This window comes from Anas platyrhynchos, chromosome 20, assembly GCF_047663525.1.
Source record: "Anas platyrhynchos isolate ZD024472 breed Pekin duck chromosome 20, IASCAAS_PekinDuck_T2T, whole genome shotgun sequence".
Classification (NCBI taxonomy): Eukaryota; Metazoa; Chordata; class Aves; order Anseriformes; family Anatidae; genus Anas; species Anas platyrhynchos.
In genome coordinates, this window is record NC_092606.1 from 8,717,676 (window position 1) to 8,739,498 (window position 21,823).

Here is a 21,823-nt window from a genome sequence, read left to right on the forward strand (position 1 = left end):
AAAGAATTTTCCACGCGATTTCTCTCTGGCATTTCTGAGTACAAGGGCCTCCTCTCTATCAAGTGCTCCCCACCCCGCTAAACACTACGTGTTTGCAGCAGTCACACCAGCTCCCTCCCAACGTGCAGCAGCATCTCCAGCTCTTATCCCACTCCTTGGCTAAAGCGGAGAAGACCAAGTCAAATCAGACACAGGCTGGCAAGGGGCTGCCTGGTTACACTTGCCTCCATTGAAAAAGGCCAAATCAAGCTTACTCTCTGATCCGTGAGTCCCTCCTGGTAGCCTGGCTGTTGAAGAAATGAAGAAGCAAGCTGGGAGAAAAAACACAACATATCACAGCACACCTATCTGCTGCAGAAATAGGCATTGTTACTATCCAGCAGGGACTGTCCGCGCATTAACGTACTGTTCATTAAACCAGCATTTTTCTATATGGGAAATCCCTCACGTTGAGCCCCTGCCACGTGCTCAACTTGGAAATAAGGTACCTTCTGTGCTCTTTTAAAAACCCTTCTTGCCACCTAGAACGTTCTGCAATGGCTGCTTGGAAAAACCTACTTGCTGAGCACACCAGTATTTTGGCGTGTTGCTCCCTGGACCACGTTGCTGTTATTATGTACGCTGTGGCAGAGGCTAGGAGACCTGGTCGTGGACCACAGCCCAGCTGCCTCAAGCTCACTAGGGAAAAGAAATCAGAAGAATTCAAAAGCAGGAAAAGCAGCAGATGAAAAGCAGTGTCTAATTCGTTTTCTTTTCCCAATTTTCCACTGAGTGCTTTCCAAGCATCATCTTTCCATTCTCAAACGAGGAAGCAGGCTGCGCCCCGCGCCAGCAGCCCAACTAATCAAAACTGACAACAGCGTCCCCACTTAGGGCAACCCATCAAAAACATACCAAACCCAACCACAGGAATCTCTATAGAATAGCGTTTTTTGGTGTTTTTTTTTTTTTTTTTTTTTTTTCATTCTACATTTCCCTCCAGAAACTTTCTGAATGAGTCCTGGGGAAGGACTGAGGGTTGGCACCAAGCACAGCCTGAAATGCCGCAGGGGCTATCGGAGCCCTGCACAAGCACTGCAGCATGCATCTCCTCTGCCGTACAGAAGAGCCCTGTCTGAAACCCAGTTTTGCCCTGCCCACAGACCATCAATTCCCCCTGCCATGTAATCCAAGCCGGACATACTCAAGCAACGAGGCTTTTATGCAAGTAAAACTTCTGCCTGTGCCCTCCTCCTCCCCACCATGAAGAGCTGGGCTCCCTCCTACCCCCTTCCCTTCCTCCAAAGCCGTGCTTTTCTGTGGGGCTGCACATTTAGGGGCCCTGATGTTTCAGATATTTCATCCACATTTGGCTTCAGCACACGAATGACTGTGGTGCCCCGGTGGCAGAACATACGTGCTTAATATGCTTCAAATTAAGCAGGTGCACATGCCTTAAAGGTGCAGCCACTGCTCCACCAAGAGCGTTGCTATTAAACCTCCTGTTCTCAGCAGAGTTTTTTGTTGGGGTTGGTAAGGTATACTCTGCAGCTGCTTTGAACTTCGTGTTTATGAGACGCAGGTTGTACTTCTGAAAACAAACTGGTTTCAGTTTGTGGTTTCCTTTCATCCAACTGGGAGGCAATCTGAGAAGCTGGCATGGATCGTCCTTGATTCTTGGACACACAAATACATTTCCTTGTAAAGGTACATACAAGCCACTCAACCAGGCACATTGTGGCATGCTGCAATATTCATCTAGGTCAAGAATTTGTTTACACAAATTCTAAAAATGAATTTGTCTGGGGGGAAAATGATCTCTGTTTAGAGCATAGAGACATGGTAAACATCCATCAGAGCAGGCACTCCCGTCTGCTGCAAACAGCAGAGAGCTTGTCTGAGAGAATGTTTTATTTTCGTGTTCACTGGTTGAAATGCCAAAACAGATATCCACCAGGGGCCGATCCACACCATGACCCACCTAAGTCCTAATCCCAGATCTCCAAATGCTCAGACCTAACTCTAACAAAAAAACAAGCAAACAAACAAACCAAACCCTAATTCACCCAAATTCACCCAACTTAAAATCTGCTATCACTGGGGATTTCAGTGGTCTGAGAGCAGTACTCGGGCAGCTCCAGGGGATGCCCTCCTCCCTTGGACTGTTCTCACTTTTGGATGTTTATGTCTGCTATTGTGAGCTATTTAATTCACCAACTAAGGAAAACTTTGGGTTGTTCCTGGACCACTAGATCCTGGCAGATACTCTCAGTAGATATATCAAAGCTTGAAAATCCAATAAATATTGCAGTTTTAAGCTAGAGTTTAAGGACAGGTTTCTTTAAAAGAGCAGCTTAAATAATTTCACTCAATCCCCTTCTATAGCCCTGTAGAGATATATACACATAAATGCACAAATATAGGTATATACACACAGGCATTATATAAATTGGCAACTCCTAATTACGCAAGTTCAGCTCAAAGTGCTTCAGTAAATAAACACTTTACCCAAGCCCGGAGAAGCAGAAGAGAAAAACAACTGTGAAATAAATACCTCGCAGACATGGTTACTTCAGCAGGACTCCAGAGATTACCATTTATTTAGTGCTTACAATCTGCTCAGCAATGTACAATATACAAAAATAAAGAAATCAGGTTTTTGGGGACCCTCCAAGGGCACGTCAGCCACACACCCGGTGCTCCTGGCACCTCTGACCCTCGCAAAGCCACCTCTCATGTTATGAAACTTCAATTTCACATACTCCACAAACAACTCAAAATAAATGCAGACTGACTGTGGCAATATGGTTCATTCCAGCTTTAGAAACACAATAAATATGGAAGTGGGGAAGCTGGAACTGAAGAGGGATTGGTAAATCTTGCACAATAAAAGTGAAAATGTTTCAGTAGAACATTGCAAGAGCAAACCCAGGAGAAAATGGACAAAACTGATGCAAAGAGAACTAGTAACATGTCTACCATCTTTTGCCTAGATGGTATGCAAAAAGCTAGGAGAGGGATTATGGCAGAAAAGGGAAAACAACTTGTTTTTTTTCTGATACTCTGAAGGAAGTCAGCTGCTGCCAACCACATCTGACACCTCAATGAGGTTTGTTGAGTCAGGAGGTTGGCTTTTTAAAATGCTGTGATTCAGACTGACATACATATACTTGTTGTATATACTTGAATAAATCCAGATCTATTGTGAATAAATCCAGATTTATTGTGATTCTTTCTGTTCATCTTCTGGGGCTGCAGCATTAAGTGTTCATATTTATATGAACTTACTAGGGAAGGGAGGATAGGAACCTCCTGGCTTATCTCCTATCCTTGCACACATCATGCAGAGGACATCCACCCAATGGGCAATGCTCTTTAGCCAAAAGCAAACCTGAGCTGACACCCCAGTTTTCTGAGATACATCAGTGTCTCAACAGAACAGGATTAGTGCAGATTAACGTAGACAACAGGTTTTCATTGTTACTATACATTGCAGTTGATGTGGCAACGCCTCTCTCATCGCATTATTGTGCCAGAGTAGGGTATCAGTCACCTAAAAGGAAATGGATGTGCAGAATCCATACCAGAAGCCCCCTTCAAAGAGAGCCCTCTGGTTCATGGTGCAGGACGTGGGTGTGAAGACTGCTCAGCTGAAAGCTCTGACTGCAGATTAGTAAGCAACTCATTAAAGTTGCAAGACTTAAATAGGTATCCAATACATCAGGAATTGCAATTTCGCATCATGGTTATTTAACTGGCAGCTTAAAATTAAATGCTTACAGGACTGCAATGATGAGGACTTGGTTTGGGAATTATCAGAATTTCAAGCTCTGGAATGAATTAGAATAGAGTAAAAACAGTGAAAAAGAAAAAAAAATCTTTTGGATTCAAGACTTCAAGATAATCTTAAGAGTTAGAGGAAGAGGAGTCCTGAACAAACACTATCACAGGAGAGAATTCAGAAAACATCAATTTGTACAGCTCACTGCATAAAGCTTCTGTAAGCACAAATCATGATTCAGGATCTAATTAACATAACCTGACGCTAACACCCTTTCCAAATTGAATAAATGATTTGGAAGAAGAGTTGACTTGTATGTTTATTTCTATCATTGCCTGATTGTGTACTAAGTGCGTGAGCCATAAAAGCAACATATGGGGAACTCTGCACCGTGATATAACCCCCAAGAAGCTACAACCTTCCACTACAGGTAAACCTCACATGCTCTCTTGGTGCCTGTGTGTCTCTAAAATGCTTCACATCCTCAGCTGTGCAAGTCCTGTTAGTCTCGCTGTGCCGATAAAACATATTTCTGGAAGGTGGTTGCAGCTGAAAGACAGATTTACTGATGACACAGTCCAAAAGAGATGAGAAGTGTTTTAACCACAGGGGTAGAAGAAGAGCGGGCATGCCTTTAGCATTATGCACTGAGTATCACAAGATAGACACGTCTCTGCCAAGGGAAGCTGGAAATGCAACTTGTTCAACTTTCTCATGTGTAAGCTGCATGCAAAATATTAGTGCCATGGTCAAATAAAACATTCTACCATTTTAGGCACATTGCCTAATTAGAGGCTATTGTTATCTGAGAACACTGTTTTTGCAGCTGTCAGGAAATTAAATAACCCAAGGGTAACTTGGAATTAAATGAAGCTGTACAAACACAGAGCCCAGCTCTGAAATCCTGACTCTGACAAGTAGCTTCTCTGCTTTCCAAGGGACTGAACATCTAACTAGGGCATGCACCTACCCTCTTCTATCATGCCACAGGATAACACGATACTGGTCCTTCTGGAGTGGCTGATTTCGTAGCTGTTTAGAGACTGGGAACTTGTGAATCCATATGCACAGACACTGCCTTCTCTCCACTTAAATAATCAGCACATCCTGAGGAAAGACCTTCATACAAGGGTCCACTAAGAGCAATCAAGGACTGATAAAAGGAAACGCTTACACAGAAAGCCCTGCTTTCATCTCATTTTCAATCAATTCTCCTCTTGCAATCCCTGTAACTTCAAACTTTGACAGCAATCTAAAAATTAAGCTGGTTATATTTACGTAGTGGCTTTTTAAAAAATTAAACACAAAGGAGGAATGCATTTCCAATGGGACTGGCAATATCAGGTGAAACACACAGAAATGTCCATTTTGGAAAATGTGTGTATGGCCTGTGATTTCTGCCGTGAGAAACAACTCTGATAGCAGCAGAAGAGCAAGGAGGCCTGGCCGGGCCAGACGGATTTAGCAACAAATTGCACTGCACGAGGAAACTGAGTCATAATTCAAGTTATGGTGTGGTAGCACCCTTCCCACCTGGCTGCAAGCAGGGGAGGGGCAAGTGACCGGCTACAGACTGCCAGGAGGGTCACTGGAAAATCAAGTTTTTACAGCAGTGTCTTAGAAGAGATACTCAAATCCTTGGGATACAATGGTAGGTGATGTCCGATTTTAAAATGCAGACACCTGGAAGGAAATCTGGGCTCGAAGTTCAGGCAAAAACTGAACCGTCCCACAAAATGTATATGTTAAACAAATCGCTCAGTCTCCTTTGTGTATCAGTTTCCTCATATGTGGGAGAAAATTCTTACCTCACAGGGGTATCATAGGACAGGAAGTATGAATGCACTCTAAAAACAAAGCATCGTTATTATGTTTGGCTAAAAGTGCAGAACATGGCAAGGTGAACTCCAAAAATAATCATTATGTCCACTCTTGCTGGAGAACCGAGTTAGGAAGACAAATCCAGGTTAGGCTCCAGCCTGCTCTCAGGAAATCAGGCTGCTCTCTTCCTTCCTCTTCACGGGATAACGCACCGCTAATAATGAGCAAACCTGGAAAATCAAAACCAGATCTGAGCTCCGTGAGCTGGAGTCTGCTTGTGAGATGGAAGAAAAGAGAATAAATTGGCTTTTTTTTTAATGGTAAGCAATGAAAGATGAAAAAGTTTGGCTCTAAACGTGTCCAGAGCATGGACACGGGTCTATCTGCCCCCCTGCCCAGCAATTCCTCCTGAGTACACTTCGATGCCCCCCCTGTGCCATGACCAAGACGTCCCCAACCTGCCGAGCATGGCTCTCTGCTCTCAGCCACGAGGCCACCAGCCTGCCCGCGGCGCTCGGTGGCTTCACGAGCACACAGGCTCCACGGGCTGAAAGACCCGAGGACTTTGTCTCTGGCAATCAGGCTACAGGAACTGCAGAAATCAGCACATTTCCCACTTCCTGACAAAAAAATACAAAAATAAAAAGATCCCTGTATTTCAAAATCTCTTGGCAAGGGCTTTGCTCGCAGAATCTGCGAGCCAGGGGTGGGGAGGACCCAGCCCCGAGACTTGCGGAGGGCTCAGGTTCCCACCAGGAAGGGGAAGCAAGCAGTGCCTGCTGCTGAAAAACCAAGAATTTAGAAAGAAAAGACAACCAAAAAAAAAAAGGAAACCAATGCGGATAGACTCATGTTTTCAATTCTTTTCTATTTTCAAGTAAAACAGCAAAAGGAGGTATTTTTTTCTTCCCTTCCTTTTTTTAAATTGCATTTCAGATGATATTTCACCGGGCTGACAGAGCAGTGCAAATAATTACATTTCAAACAAGACTGGAAGATGTAGCCACAAATTCCTAACAGTTGTATGACTGTAACCTTGAGGCTGTATGACTTAATCCTGAGCAAGATTAAACACTAAGATACAAGATTTTAAAAAGATTATGGAACTTTTTTTTTTTTTTTTTTCATAAAAGGGTGCTTTTTCCACCATAATCTCCAATCTGTTCCACTGTGGGGATGATTTATTCAGTAGGTCTGCAAGTGTACCCATTGTAAAAGGCTTTGTGAATCCTTTGGGACAGAAGCTACCTCAATTATTATTTATCACGGCCCTTGCCTGTTACACTATCAAAGCATTTCCACATGTTTACTAATTAATCATTATAAAGCCTGTTACGAGGTGATTTAATAGGATTATCCCTATTTTTCAGATGAGGAAACTGAGACACAATGAGAGACTTGTCCAAGGTCAAAGAGAGAAGCCTGCAGCAGACCTGGGGACTTGAGCTCCAACTCCTTGTCCCTTCACCCTGCAACTGCAGCAGCAAAGGCTCTCGCTGCAGAAAGGTTTCCCCAGCGGGCAGCCCTTCCACAAACCCTGAAGATACAGGACCTTGGCCTGACAGACACAGGGTGAAGATGATGGCTGGCCAATGCGTTGCTGTCAGCTCAACATGGAAAAGAAAGACTATCCCTTCTTCATGTGTTTTAGTATGGTTATTGTAGGCTCATCGTTTCTAGATTAAGGTCATAGTACTTACGAAGGGGATGCCAAGGTGGGGAAGTCCAGTTCCTCATCAGGTGATGAACCTGAGAGAAGTGAGGCTTGAAACTTATGGCGTGGTCTAACTTACTAGCAGAGTTTGGGAACTGAGGGCTGGATGCTTTCAATCTTAGGAAAAGGAGTATTTCACTGCCATATCACCGATCCCTCTTAGGAAAGATGCTCAGCTCTCCCTGTGCTTCAGTTCCTGACCCGTGGCACTTCCTCATCTCTCACAGAGTGTTCTATAAAAAAACAACACTTAGGAAGCACAGAAAAAAACGACAAATTGCAGTTTTACCAGTATTTCAATATACAAATGCTCAAAAAGTTTTACAAGGTACATTCAGCCTTGTCCCTTCCTGGCCATGGAGTGCACCATTTGCTGCCCTGGCTTGTCTCCACCAAGCCAACAGACTACAATTAGCTCCAGACACAGGCAATCAACCCAATTAACCAACTCCCCTTAAGTCCTGCCTAAAATATACATAAATATATATAGGGCTGCTACATCTCTGTTGAGCTGTATCTTGCTTTTAGAGATCGACCTAAAATTTCAGTGAATCGTTCCATTGTTTCAGCCAGAAAAGCATTTTTTAGGCCCTGCATTTATAAGAGCGGCTTGATAAGAGCAAGCCATGGTATCCATCTACTCATCTGTCTCAGATTGGAAAGTGTTAGGAAGCAGCCAAGATGTAATAAATTTAAAGGAGGAAATCATGGCCAGTCAAGTGGTTCAGGAAGAGATGTCTGGGCTTTCTCACCACGGGCTGTGAAACAAAAATAGATATTGATACACACCCATCTACAGGAAGAAACTGTGAAAAATATGTCTTATTTATGCAGTATTTCTTTAAATAGGAGCAGAGAAACTGGACCAAAAGTCTTTATGTGGCACGTTACAAACATAAGGAATAATATGTGCGATCAAGATTTGCAAACCCACTCACATGTCAGCACTAAGGAGAAGCTGAAGTGCTCCTTTACCCAGGTGACACAAACCAGACCTTGGAATATTACAGATTTCTCATCCTCCCTTCCCCCAAAAGATTTAAGTACCAAACCTTACCGCCTCTCAGGAGGGGGCAGAAATCCCACATCAGCACAGCCCCCTGACATGCATATTGATCTACGCTGACACACATGCACTGCAGCAAAAACCCTTCTGAGCAAGCACATATCCCTCATTAGCCCGTAGTCAAATCCCCGTGTTTTTAATTTGTATTTAGGTCATTAATACCACATTACTTAAAAAAACCTGAAAACCACAGACACAGTATAGTCTGGCCAATACGGAGATCCAAAGGAGAGCGATTGTGCACGTGTTTAATAGAGAAAAACATCTTCTGCCTAGCAACCAGCCGGCTCTCCTGGCGGTCCAGGGGAAGGAATTCAGCGCTATAAATGTCAGCAAGCAAATTAAGCCACCGTGCCTGAGATACAAAGGCCTAGTCACTGGGCAATAAAAAATTAAAGGAGAAATAGTTACAAGAGAAATATTCAAAAAAAAAAAAACAACAGATGCATCTAATAGCTTGCTTCCCCGAGTATCTTTAAATAAAGTTACAGATTGCTCCCAGCTAGATGGGTTCTGTGCTTGCACTTATTTATAAGCTGATTTCTTGCCCATTTTATATACAGGATGAGAGAGAGGATACTGAAAGCAATTTACCATTTTGATGTTATTGAAAAAGGGAATCAACGTGGTACTAAAGTATATGATGGTCCTGAGTCCAAGGTCAGATAGGGAACAGGTTGTCTGAGGATGGTTATCAAAACAAAGCAGTGCCAGCAGGGGGGCTTTTTTTCTTTTTATCCTTTCTTTTTATTAGAATGAGGTCAACGTTTTAAGAATTCTGACAAAATCTCTCTGCCACTCTAACCAGTCAAGGCTTTTCAAATAGTTCCATTATTCTTAACACACTGGGCAATTTACTGTGAGGTCTGCGATTAGGAGCCTCCTCCTTCTGGAAGCCGTGTAAATACACAGATTTCTGGCCTTAGGGAAGTCACCACCCACATCAGGCAGCCCAAGAAGGTTGAAGGAAGGACTGCCACCTCCACTTGGAGATGAACCCACGTGTGGGGAGACTGACAGCCTTGCTCTACACTTACACAGGGGATCTGCACCAAAGGAGGTGTTTTCCCCCTGCTGCTTCAGTACTGAAATCCAAGTATCCTTCCCCTGGTTCCCATCCAGAAGAGATCAGTCAGGACCAAAGTCTGCTACTGGCAGTGACCAGCATGAAAGGGCTGGCTGGGTCGGGGAGACAGAAGCCCAGAGCACAAAGTGCTGCATTCCCCTACTCACCCTCAATTCCCTGAAACTGGAAGAAGCATGTTTGCCAGCCCAGAAACCACAGGGATTCACTCCTCCCTTAACCTCAGCATTTTATTTCTTTTCCCCTTCTCTGATACTTTTTAAGTTCATTGCCTGCAGAGAAAAACTGCATGGAAGGGCCTCCAGCCCAATGCCAAGGCTGGGCAGGCAGCGTGCGTGCCTAGCAAGAGGCTGCTTTACTCTGCTCAGGACAGCTTCCCTTCTGACAGACTGTCACAAAACCCTTTTATGCAGATGTTCACAAAGCAACTCAGCAGCTGCCAAGGTCACAGAGGAGGCTGGGTCAAGGCAGCAACAGGCTCAGTGCTCTCCCTGCAATGGGGAAAGACGCCTTCAAACCCCACATGCTGCCCTTGAAGAGGTGTCAAAAAGGGGGACTTCGTTTTCCATCACGAATGGGGCAGAAACTCAGAAATAAGAGCTTGTTGCCTTCTAGGTGCAGTGACTGTCTTGCCCCAGAGATGTTATAGATGGGCTCTTGTTGCCCTAACACAGAGCCAGGGTACCCATCAAAAATTACCAAGAACGACCCACAAAAACTGGCTTCACCAAAAGATAAGGGAACTAATGTAAACATCATTATGAAGCATGAACCTGACATGGAAAGTGAGAGCAAGATTCTACCTCATTCTCTCAAAGCTTAAGGCTAAAAAGAAGCAAAAAATGGTGGTCATTCTGGGAAGGTCTTTGCAACCCCACAGCTTTGTTTCAAGCAAATGCAAGAGATACAGAAAAAATAAATAATCTGTAGGTAAACCATAGACATCTGTCACATCCATGCAACTGGACCAACTTATACAGGTGACACCGGGTGGGCTCTTCCTTCCTATGGCTTATAGAGAACGCAGGCGGCCGAGGGAGAGCATTAATCCTTCCTTTCACACTGTGCTGTACAATTAGACAAACAATGTAAAACGGGGGGCTAGATGAACGGCTCTTCGCTGAGCTACCCAAGCAGAACTATTGCTAAACCTAGAAATGGACTTCCAGGGGAAGAAAAAAAAAAAAAGGAAGAACAAATCTGCAAACAAACCAGCTGAAGACACTGGGATCAGAAAAGAGAGAAACCACACACCCATAATGCCCTTTTCCCCCCAGTACAAGGTCCTCTGGATACAAGGTACAGATGCTGGATGTGACAGCTGCTGGGAATGCCACTGGAGGAACGCTGCCACACCATCACCCATCCAAACCCATCATTTTATCCGGGTGGCACCTCCAGGGTAGCACCACAATGCCAGCACCTGTTTCCCAGTGCACGTACTGAGGGTTTCAGAGAGCACAGCTATCTCCAGGTGTGCTTTGCTTTCACTGTGTGAGACAACTGAAACCCGTGATGATGGAGGGAGGCTGGAAGGGGGACAGACTGCGCAGGGAGCACAGGGGCTGTGACAATATCTGCACACAGGTAGCTCCTGCTTTCAGCCAAACCAGGGGAAAAAAGCAAATGAAACTCAAATATTCCTGTACGTCAGGAAGCAGCAGCCACTTGACTTTTCTGCCACGTGCTGGCTGCGCGGCAGGTGATAAACGCAAGGATTTTACATGGCTGTCCACGCAGCCCAGCAGCCGAGCCACTTGTCCTCACACAGGAGGGCCCACGGCCAAGCTCCTTCTGCTAATTCATCTCAGCATCAGCCAGGAAAAGAGCCTTCTGTGCACGGTCCCCGTGTCATTTCGCTGAATAAAATTCTTCCCCATTAACAGGCCAAAGCCCAAGAAACGGTGCCTGGAACAAACGAGGTTCTGTGCAGATCTAATCCTCACCTCAGTGCCAGGGAATTAAAGCAAAGAATTAGGCTGTGGCCGTTCCCTTCCAGCATGATGAATGCTTAAGCAGGTTATGGCTTTGCACTGCAGACGTTTTCTGGGGAGAAGTTATGACTTCTTTCCCAGCCCAGCTCACTTGCTTCTCTCAGGGAAACAAGCCTGAGGATTATTTTTTTGACAAAACAGTTAAGAATGATTACTGCATGTCAGTATGCTTGAAGTGTTAACCTCAAGGATTGCTGAAAGTGCCAGGATTTCTCCAGCCTATTCTTCTCCCTGCAGTACTGTTTGTGCCATGCAGAACAAGGGGCCTGGCTGACTCGAGGTACCAGGGCAATCCTCTCACTGCTGCCACGGCAAAAATTTGTATCAGCTCCTGAGAAAGAAAAGTCCCAATTTTCGTCACAGAAATGCCTACCCTTCAGAAACTTAAATCAAGTTTGTTAAGCCTTGCAAGAAGAAAAATTACCTGGAGAGGAAGAAAATAAAAATCTTCTTGCTGATGGACTTGCAACTGACACTGCTCACCAAAGGTGAACTTGCCCTGCAATTCTGGAGCTGAACCCAGCACTTCTCCAGTGAGGCCAAGAGGCAGCTGATCCACCTGTGGCAGGGATGCTTGGTACTGCTCTGCCAGGAGGTGGGATGCTGCAGCTCGTACAGGTTTGGATCGTCTCCGAGTCCATGGGCTGATTGCACTTTGTATGTGAAGGCCAGGGGAGATTCCTCCTGCTCAAAGGCTTATAGCCAGAGGGTGAGGGGAAGCAGGGAGCGAAGGAAAGCTCTTTCACACTTAGATCCTGAATTCCTCCAGACCGTGGAAAACTTTGCAGCACATGGAAATGAGAAACAGGGATGGAACAACAGTGGGGATATCCCAGCAGTGCTAACCCTGAGAAAGAAGCTTTGCATGGGGTGGTGACAATTCAGAAAGAAGAGGTTTAGCTGGACACGGTCCCTAAGGGAACAGGGTTGTGTCCTCTGCATTATTCAAACTCTCCTAACAAAAGTCTTGCCAGCAGAAGTCTTTCAGTTACCAGCAAAGATAAGGTGATGAAGCTGCCGGTTCTGTGACACTACTACTCATGCTGGGTTTTGCACCTGACTTCAATGCCCTGCTGAAGCAGAGGATCACCTTCGTGTGCCCCTTCCTTCCCTCCTTCCCCTGCATTGCCTGGAAGATGACCATTACTCCTGCAAATCTCCGCTTTAACACCCCAACTGCACGCTGTGCGTTTGACAAAAGGGATGCTACGTGCTGTCAAAACCATAAGCCAACAGAAGCTACGTGGGTACTGTAACTACCAGCAATAAATTCTCACGCACATGAGAACCAAGGTAACAAAGTCAAAAGGGTGCAAGCAGAGAGCACTGCTGCTTTGGAGTGCAGCAGCACTGCCTGGTTCACAGAGCAAACCTGGGGCAGCAGCAGGACATGCAGTTCCTCGAGGACACAGGACTGGCTGGACCCAGGATTTGCTCTAAGTACAACCACTGGCACACAGTGCAACACAACCCCCACTGCTGATGAGCAAAACCTCTGTTTGAGCTTACCTTTGTTTCAAGCCGGAATCATTTCCAGAGGGACAAAAAGCAGCATGGCCTGGTAACGCTAGAGGCTGTGCAAGGGTGGTGGCAATACAGATTTGCCACCAGCAACTGAACTGAGGGATCTACCTTGTGCCAGCTGGGAAGAGAAGTGAGCCCCATGGATATCACAGCATTAATCTGACACTGGAGGTGAGCAAATCCACATGGACAGCACAGCTTCAGTGATGCAGACTCCCTCCCAAGGAGGGGAATCTCTGGATTTCTTGCTCTGCCACATGCTGCAGTCCTTGGGAAAAAAAAATAATCTCCTCCTTTGGTGACTTCTCTGTTATAATTAAGCTCTTAGAAGTAGGTTTTGCATCCTACTATAATAGGGAGACCAAATTTGAATTCATCTCACCCAGCTAACACCCATAATAGAAAAGCCAATGCTGTCAACAGTAGCAATAAAACGTTCATGCATATGCCACCTGAACAAATGCAACAAGGGACATTCTGGCAGCAGGATCGTAAGTCTTCACATCTTTTGGGAACAAAACCAGAACACATGACTTCCACTTCCAAGCAAACCCCACAACTCCCAAACGGCAATAGCTGTAAAGATCCATCCACCTATTACCAACATAGAGATTATTTTAGGAAAATGTTTAAGCCACCACTATAGTATTCCAAAATGTAATAATTTATTCTATGTTTATGAGTACTCCTGAAACAGAAGGGGGAATAATTCAGCAATGGTATTGATTATAAAATTTTGGATCTGTACTAAATAAAGATGGTATAGTTCCTAATTTTCTCTTTAGGATCATGGTATCACAGAACCATTGAATATTACAGTGTCTCAAGTAGCTACTTGGCAGTTAATTCCTATTCAGGAATGAAATTCTTCTTTTTCATATTTTAATGAATTTTCTCCAAACCGGTAAAATGTGTAGTCTTTGAATTCCAACCACAGAAAGCAGCAATTGAACAAAAATAATAATAGCTGCACAACACTTCCTCATTCCACTACCTCAATAACACTGCTACAAACAAAACCTCCCCACATGATAAATGTTATTACAAACTATTTCCATCTGCAAAGCCAAACTATTCTCTCCATCCACACTCGCCCAACACCAAGCATCTGCAGCTCCCAAGAGCCTTCTTTGGTGCGTAACCGCCCGGCTCCACCTTGGATGTTGGCAGAGAGACCTTCAGCCACCGTGGGCATTGGTGGCACACAGTGAAAACAGGGATAAATCACAGCTTTTGGTGACAAGTCAAAGGAGCTGATTCGCAACTCTGCAGCGCTGCAACAGGTGTGGGGCTGATACCAAGTGCTCATCCTCAAGTTCTCCTTATAAAAGGGGAGATCAGAGGAACAAGCTGGAGGTGCAAGATGTGGTGTGCTTGTAGAGGCTTGGGAACAAAGGCCAGCTCGTTTTAACATAATAATATGCAGATGGTTTTGCTTTTTCAAATATGCTTAAGCTGCTCTTTAAGACTTGTGTGTCTTCTCCTCCTGGCATTAAAACACATTCATATTCTGCGTGCGAGACGCCTTGTACAGCACAGCAGCACAGACAGCGTGCTTAAGTGATCAAAGCACCTTCCATAGCTGCACCACGAGCAGTGACAAACAGAGCTGTTTTACAAACACCCTGCCTTATGATCTCGCCAAGGACTGACACCTCCTCCTCCTCCCCGCGGGTCGGGTGCCGGAGCGGCGCACGCTGACACCTACCTAGGAAGCCCTCTTCATCCACAATGATGGTGTAGTCCTCTGGGGTTTCCGTGAGGCTGAAGAACTTGCACCTGGCAAAGGCAAACAGCAGAACGGGATTAGCCTTTGAGCTGAGGTCTTCCAGCTAAAGCAGAGGCCCTTTCCCACCCCAAGCTCTGCTGGAGAAAAGAGCCACAGGCTGGTGCGCATGGAGCAGCCCAGGGCACTAACAGACACAGACTTTACTCCTGGCTCAGCCACTCAGGCTGTGTGACCCACATTCCCTGCTGCCTGCCTATACACCATGGAGCTGCTAAAACACTTATTATTTTTATGACTTAGTTATTAGCTACTTTTCTTAATTACCGCATCCCTTAAGGCTTTCCGTCACAGCCCCAGACCTGCTGCGTTGCCCCAACACAGAGCAAAAGGCTTTGCTCACACACGGATCCCTCCGACCTACTCCAAAAGCCTCCCCATGGTTCACACGTGAACCCCTCTTCCTGTTTATCCCCTGAAGTCTCTTGCCACATGAACGTTTGAAGGCTGATTTCTCAACCAAAGCCCCTGCACCTCTTCCTACTGCTTCAGAGCCTCTTCCCAGGAGCAGACAGCATCCCAAATCCCGCTGCTGATCCCTGCAGGAAGCCTCCCTCCCCGGGCAAGCTGCAGGTGAAGAGACGGGGGCAGCAAGCCGTGCATCCGAGCCCAAGGGCCTGCTTCCCTCCTCTCCATCCTCTGCTGCCTCCGCTCTGCCCCAGGCCCATCTCCTCACAGTGCAGGCCGCGTGAGGCACGGCTTCTCCATCTCCTTCAACACCGAGCCCAATGTCACCCCTAACACGAGACACGAAATAGAAGTGATGTGAGGTTCTCAGGCTGTAGACACACAAACAAGAAAAGCCTCAGCCTTAAGGTTTAACGCCAGAGAGAGTTGAAGGAATTTTTTTCCCACATGGAAACGTGTGGCACATACCGATATAAGTACAGCAACGCCTACTTGAAAAAAGACCTTCTCCACCTCTGCTCCTCTACCCTTGGTCCCCAGCAGCACACCAGAGCGCCCAGACCACATCTGCAGCCCAAGTCACTGGAGAGATGGCAAAGAGCAGGATTTTGCAACCGCACTTTGTAATGCTATCAGATTCACCTGAGGCCAGCTATAGAAAATATTTAAATGTTGGCAAAATACGGGTTTTTCTTAAGGTCCCCAAATTTCACAGTGCATTTACAGTGCAATTCCCGTACACCGTACAGCTCGGCAGGACTCACCAAGCACACACCACCGGGGCTTCTCAGCACCTGTGTCCCAAAGTCTTCAGGTCTCGTGGAAGCCAGGTGCCCCACAACCATGGCCCCACATCAGAAAATAAAGGCATCCACTTGATTAGAGGATCAGACTAAGAACTGGCGTAGGCTGTCTTTTGACTGGCTGAAAAGAACAAAGACTGCAGCTATCCCCTCCAAAAACAACAGGCAGGAAAACGAGATGGCTGCTGCCCTCCCCATCACCTCAGCAGGAAAACCAAAGAAACAACACGCAGCTCTATTAGGGATCTGCCACGCAACCTACAGGGCTTCATGTAAATGGAAAACACCGGACAACCTGCCTCTACAGACTCGTCCTGCTTTCCTAGAAGCATCCGTCACGACAATGAAGCATGACATGCTCCCTCCTAGCACAGATGTATCACTATAAAATACAGCAGTGGCCCCACCACAACAGAAACCACAACTTAATTATTTTGTGTCATTGGTAATAGCTACCGTGACAGCCACATTTACTAACTCAACTCTCTCCAGGAATAGTGCCAAGAGAAGCAGAAAACAGTAGCAGCCCCAATTTTTTATTCTCACTTCTTAACTGCACAAGGATGCTACCTGTGATGGGTGATCTATGGCGGGTAAAAGGGACTTCTGGTATGCTGCTCCAGGTGGCTCCCAGGAGGTATCAATATTTATTATTTAGCAGATGAATTCCCTGGAGAAGTCACTGAAATAAAATTATTTGCAACTAACAGGCTGCCTACCCACATGCATGCTGACAAGGGAGAACCTAGTGGTCTTAAAGGAGGAAACATTAATATTAAAAAAAAAAAAACAAAAACAAAGCAACAAAAACAACACCAGCTTTCTCTGATCTGCGATGAGATTTACAGAGAAATTTTGTTCCACAATGGTAATGAACGTGTGTGTGCACACTGACCCAGCAGAAAAAGCATGAACGTTGACAGATGCCATTTTCTTAGCACACATTTAAAAGTGATGATATTTAAAGGATACGTGCAGATGAAATCCCATAATTGCTGGCTCAGAAAGCATGTCAAAACCTCACATCTTCATATCCCAGCTCCAAGCCCAATCCCCACCTCACAGCGTTTCTGCAAAAGGTCAGCAGCACAGAGCTATTTGACTTTAAAAGCAGTTTTTTCACCAGCCCACAAAAGACCAGTAGTTCTTGGGGTATGTATTTGCTTTGTTCAAGCCAACCGTGCATTTTTTCTTAGGGAAAAGCTAAAAATGAAAAATTGGAATTGCAAACATTGTGTGATAAATATATAGCCCAGGAAAATTTATTACCATCGCATCTACTTCCACTGAGTGAAACTCAAATTGTCTTGAGGCATCAGTAACAGAAGGAGCCCAATATCATATTTCTTTGTGTGCCACACTACATGCACCTCTTCCATTCAAGCTATTCCAGCCATTTCTCTTCCCTCTTACACCAGTCCTAGAAAAGCTGAATGCCACCAGCATCTTGTAATCTCACACCACAGCCAAGAAAGGAAAGGAAATGCCCTTTAATCGCTTTGAGACATCAGGCAAGCAGCATTTTTCTAACTACGTGTGGAAAGCATATATATGTAAAGAAGAAAATATTTTTAGTTCCCTAATAGCCCAGCCTCGGATAGATTCTTCTGGATTTCTGCCTTCTTCATGTTTCAGCACATTTCCACTTCAGCACTGTTGCTGACTTCGACTGCCTGACAACATATGTCTTTTTCTGGCAACGCAGCAAATGTAGACCAATCTATTATTAGATTAGATCTTTGAAACTGCAAAGCTTACACTGTGTATGGAAGTAATACCCGAGCTTGCACAGAGCCGGAAAGCATGTGTAGGATGCAGCAACAGCATCATTTCAGTTTGCAAACAGCACGTAAGCCTCCCCGGGAGAGGCAAGCGGGCAGGAGAGCATCCCCGTTGGCCTCACTTGCAGGTCGGCACCAGAAGCATCTCCTCCAGACATTTGCTCCCCAGACCTGCCTGGATCACAAGGATCGACACAACTTCCCTGGGTCTGGTCATACGCACAAGGACGTGTCTGAGGGGACTCAATAGGGGTTACCAGGAAGTTTGGCACAGATTATGGTCTTTAAGGAAACCACAAATCCCATCTTCTCTTTTATAAGGAAATTACTCAATTAATTGTTGCGTAGGCAGGGTAAAGGGTTGCAAAGCTGTTTGTTTTATGGAAAAAGACCCTTCCCAGGAGCAGGTGGGCATCCGGCCTCCCTACAATTCGGAAGGCACAGCTGAGTGCCATTCAAAAGCGACATAATGGTTAAAAGGCATTCAAATGCAAAGTTTGGAGGTAACCCAAAAGTCTGCGAAGAAGCAGTTGATCTGAATGGGAGTTAAGAAGTAGCAGCAGAAAGCTGATCTGAGTGAATATGGAAAAACATAATTTGTTGGGTTTTATTCCAGGCTGTCTTCTCGTTTTAGTTGAGAAAGGATTTATATGCTTCACTCCGTACATTATTATGATAATATGTATTCTTAGTACAGAAAGACAGTCTCATGCTAATCATTTCCATCCTGGTGATCTTAACTTCTTTGCAGTTTTATCAATAATGACAAGAGGTGAATTCTAGTACGACATATTGTGAAATGTATTTAGGAAAGCAGTAAAGAACACTTGTGCTGTTAATGCGTTTTGACATATTTGTGTAACATGTTAAGTACTTTACACCATCTAATTACAAGACTACACAGTCAAATAGCACTGAAAATTGCAAACAGTGAAATGGCTGGTGTTTTCTAAACAGCGTATCTGTTTGTTAGCCAAAACACTTTGCCATCTTTTTGGTGAGACTCAAAGTACAGCTTAGCCGAACTCCAAAGACAAAAATGCCCCTTGCACTAGTTGCCTGTTTGCTTTCTACTCAACGTCAAGGTCAGAAAGCAACAGATTCACCTTTCTTACGGTAATGTAGTTCTGAGGTCTGGTATGAGAAGGCTCCTACCCTGTTAAAAGGAGCACTATTGTTTGTATGAACTGTGTAAAACTCTGCATGACCATCCCTGCCAAGGGCGACTCTGAAGATAGCACAGCACTCTTAGAAATGGTCAAAGGACGGTGGTGACATTCCTCCCCATCGTTAGTTGTGCTCGGCTCTGAGACACAGACATCAGCAAATACATTCAGAGACTGCATGCAGAGCCACTGTGATAGCAGAGTTTGGTTCATTACAGAAAGTTAATCATTTTCAGAATCAACAGAACAAAACTAACAGATTTGTGGCCAAGGAAAGCAAGTACTCACAAACAGACAAATTCTGGGAAGTCCTACAGCCTGTGCTATGCCAAGACTTCCAACACGATAACCATGACGGTCTTGTCTAATCCGTAATAATAATAATGACAGTTTAAGCTACAGATCACGTTGTGTACAGTTGAAAGGGGGGACCTTCAGTCAGCCCCTCTCCTTGCCACTTCTCTGTAGCTGGGGAAGTTATCTAAAGCCTTTATTTAGACCTTGAGAGAACTGGGAATAGAATCATTGAAAAATGATCTGCATTATTGAAGGAATGGAAATCAAGACCAAACACAAATAGGATGCCTGCAATACTGAAAACAGGAAAGAAAAAAAAAAAGGGGGTGGGGGGGGAGAAGGATGTGGATGTGCTCAAAAAAACCATACTGATTTTAAGTACAGCTTACTGATAAAGCCAGGACACATGGAAAAAATGTCAGCTGGGTGCCTACTGTACTTGCCTTCATTAAAGCAGTATCAAACCACGGTTCCTATCTTCATCAGAACAGTTCCATGTAGTCTGGACTGCAAGAGCCCATGCAAATCAAATTACTGCTGTAAATGAAAGATTAGCAGTCGCTTGGAACAATATTGACTAGTAACTCTGGTATGACTTCCATTTTTCTGGAGACAGACTTGATCAGTCCAGACTTCCCAAGATGCGGATTTAAAAAAGCTACGATATTCAAGAGTTATCTTGCAGCACAACCTCAGGAGAATTTGTTGTTGTTGTTGTTCTATAGACACACACTTGGGAGTTTATTTTGTATGACTAGCAAAGTCTAAGTCATGATGCTTTCAGTAGTCAAAGCACGAAGTTTGCAGTACTGCTTTCTAAAACTGTTACTTCAGAAACTAAAACAATTTTTTCTTTTATTTGTCACGATAGCATTGATTTTTTTTTTAATACTTCCTAAAAAAACAATTAGAAAGCAACATGCAGCTTCGCTGGCTTACTTCTCCCCCTTCAATACACTTCCACCATCACATTTACAAAGATTCTGTAAGAAAATCCGTTTTATCCTGACTTACGTGTAGAAATAAATTCTTACCAAAAGCAATGTAATACACTAAGTAGGAGTAAGAATACACCATGTGAAGAAACTAAGGCATGTTACGTGCTGGAACAGAGTGGAAAACTCAGCTCAGTGAAGGACTCTATGGGAGATGAAAGGTCTGAGTCCACCCAAGTGCAGCTCCCTCGTTAAACCACTCCACCTGATGAACGTGACCATGCTGGTTTCCCATCCCAACACGACTGCAAACAAGAAAGAAGCCTGCGGTGCTCAGCAGAGAGTACTGCAGGAAATATAAATGCAGTTTAAGACTATGCAAGTGTTACAGCGCTCATCTGTTATTTGTCCACTAAGGGGCTAAATATAGAGCATTTTTCTTGAACTTCACAAGAACAATGCACAGAACAGTGACTTTAGGTGTGGACATAGTGAAGTTAACGCATCTCTTACACCCGAGGCTCATCCTGGACATGGATCTGCAGAATAATTTACTGACCTGATGTAATTAAAAGTTATTCTTAGCACAGATTTTTCTTCCCAGGTCATAAATTATTTCAATTGAGCTCTGCTGTGCAGTTTTTACTTAGAACATCACTATTCACCACCTATATTAGTGCATGGGGCTGAATGAAAAACCTGGATCTGAACCTTACTGCTGTGGCCGGTGCTCAGATGATGAATGTGCCAGGTGCTTGGCAGCAGTTCCTCTGCCCATATGTTGAGGAAAGTCACCCCGTTATCTGCAAATGGCTCATCTGCTCTTTGGGACTCCAGTCTGCGAGGCGCCATGCAAGCATCCACAACACAAAATGTGCTGCAGGGGGCAAAGCACAAGGACAGAGCTTGCAGCAGATCTGCACCCACACTGCGCCCCACCTCATCCAAGCACAAAGCTTCACTCAAGGTTTTAGCATTCCTACTGGATTTTTTGTGATATTAGATACTGGTGTTTGTAGGGGTTTGGCAGATCCAATGTGTCTGAAAGCCTGTTTGGTGCTCAGACAGGAAGCAGCTCTTGATTTTAAAGGCATTAGGGTTTAAAAATCAGTTGTAGCACCATAATTACAAATTTCCTGGGGTAACAAAAAAATAGTAATAATATATTGCAAATGGGATTACCCCACCTCCATTTCTCATTTCTCATCTCAACTGGTGAATGCCTTCTGCTTGGGAAGCGTTCATTTATCCTGGTGCAGCAGATGACAAGGAGGGGACAGAGGAAACCAGCAGCCATGGCTCACATTCGCAGACAGAAACAAGATCCCCCACTAACTTTAAACATAAGAAGACATTAGAATCGAGCAGCACTCTGGTAGGTATACACTTAGGATTCTGCTCCTACACTCACATCTCAGGCCTTTGAAACCACGTTTTACAGCACGTATGGCTGCTGCACTACCATGCTCATGCTCAACCTGGAACCACACGGTTATTTCTCTGCCTTATGCACGTTGTGCACTGCAAACATTGCTGTTGGAGCAGGTTTAACAATCCCATGGCAGTGAATGAGCCAGGACAGACCCCAGCTCCCTCTCCTGCAGCCATACACAAGTTGCACAGCATGGTGCTGGCTTTTCCCTATCTCAGAAAAGCCATTTTTAATCACCTGCCTAAGTGGGGA

The 21,823-nt window shown here is 44.8% G+C and overlaps 1 protein-coding gene across 1 annotated transcript in view; it reads right to left on the reverse strand.

The window, feature by feature from the left end:
* Nucleotides 1-21,823, reverse strand: part of CASTOR2 (cytosolic arginine sensor for mTORC1 subunit 2) — a 120,303-nt gene that overhangs the window by 40,281 nt on the left and 58,199 nt on the right. Inside the window, exon 2 of the mRNA XM_027445997.3 lies at nucleotides 14,672-14,742. Within this exon, the coding sequence (XP_027301798.1) occupies nucleotides 14,672-14,742 (71 nt within the window). The remainder of the gene's footprint in view (nucleotides 1-14,671; nucleotides 14,743-21,823) is intronic.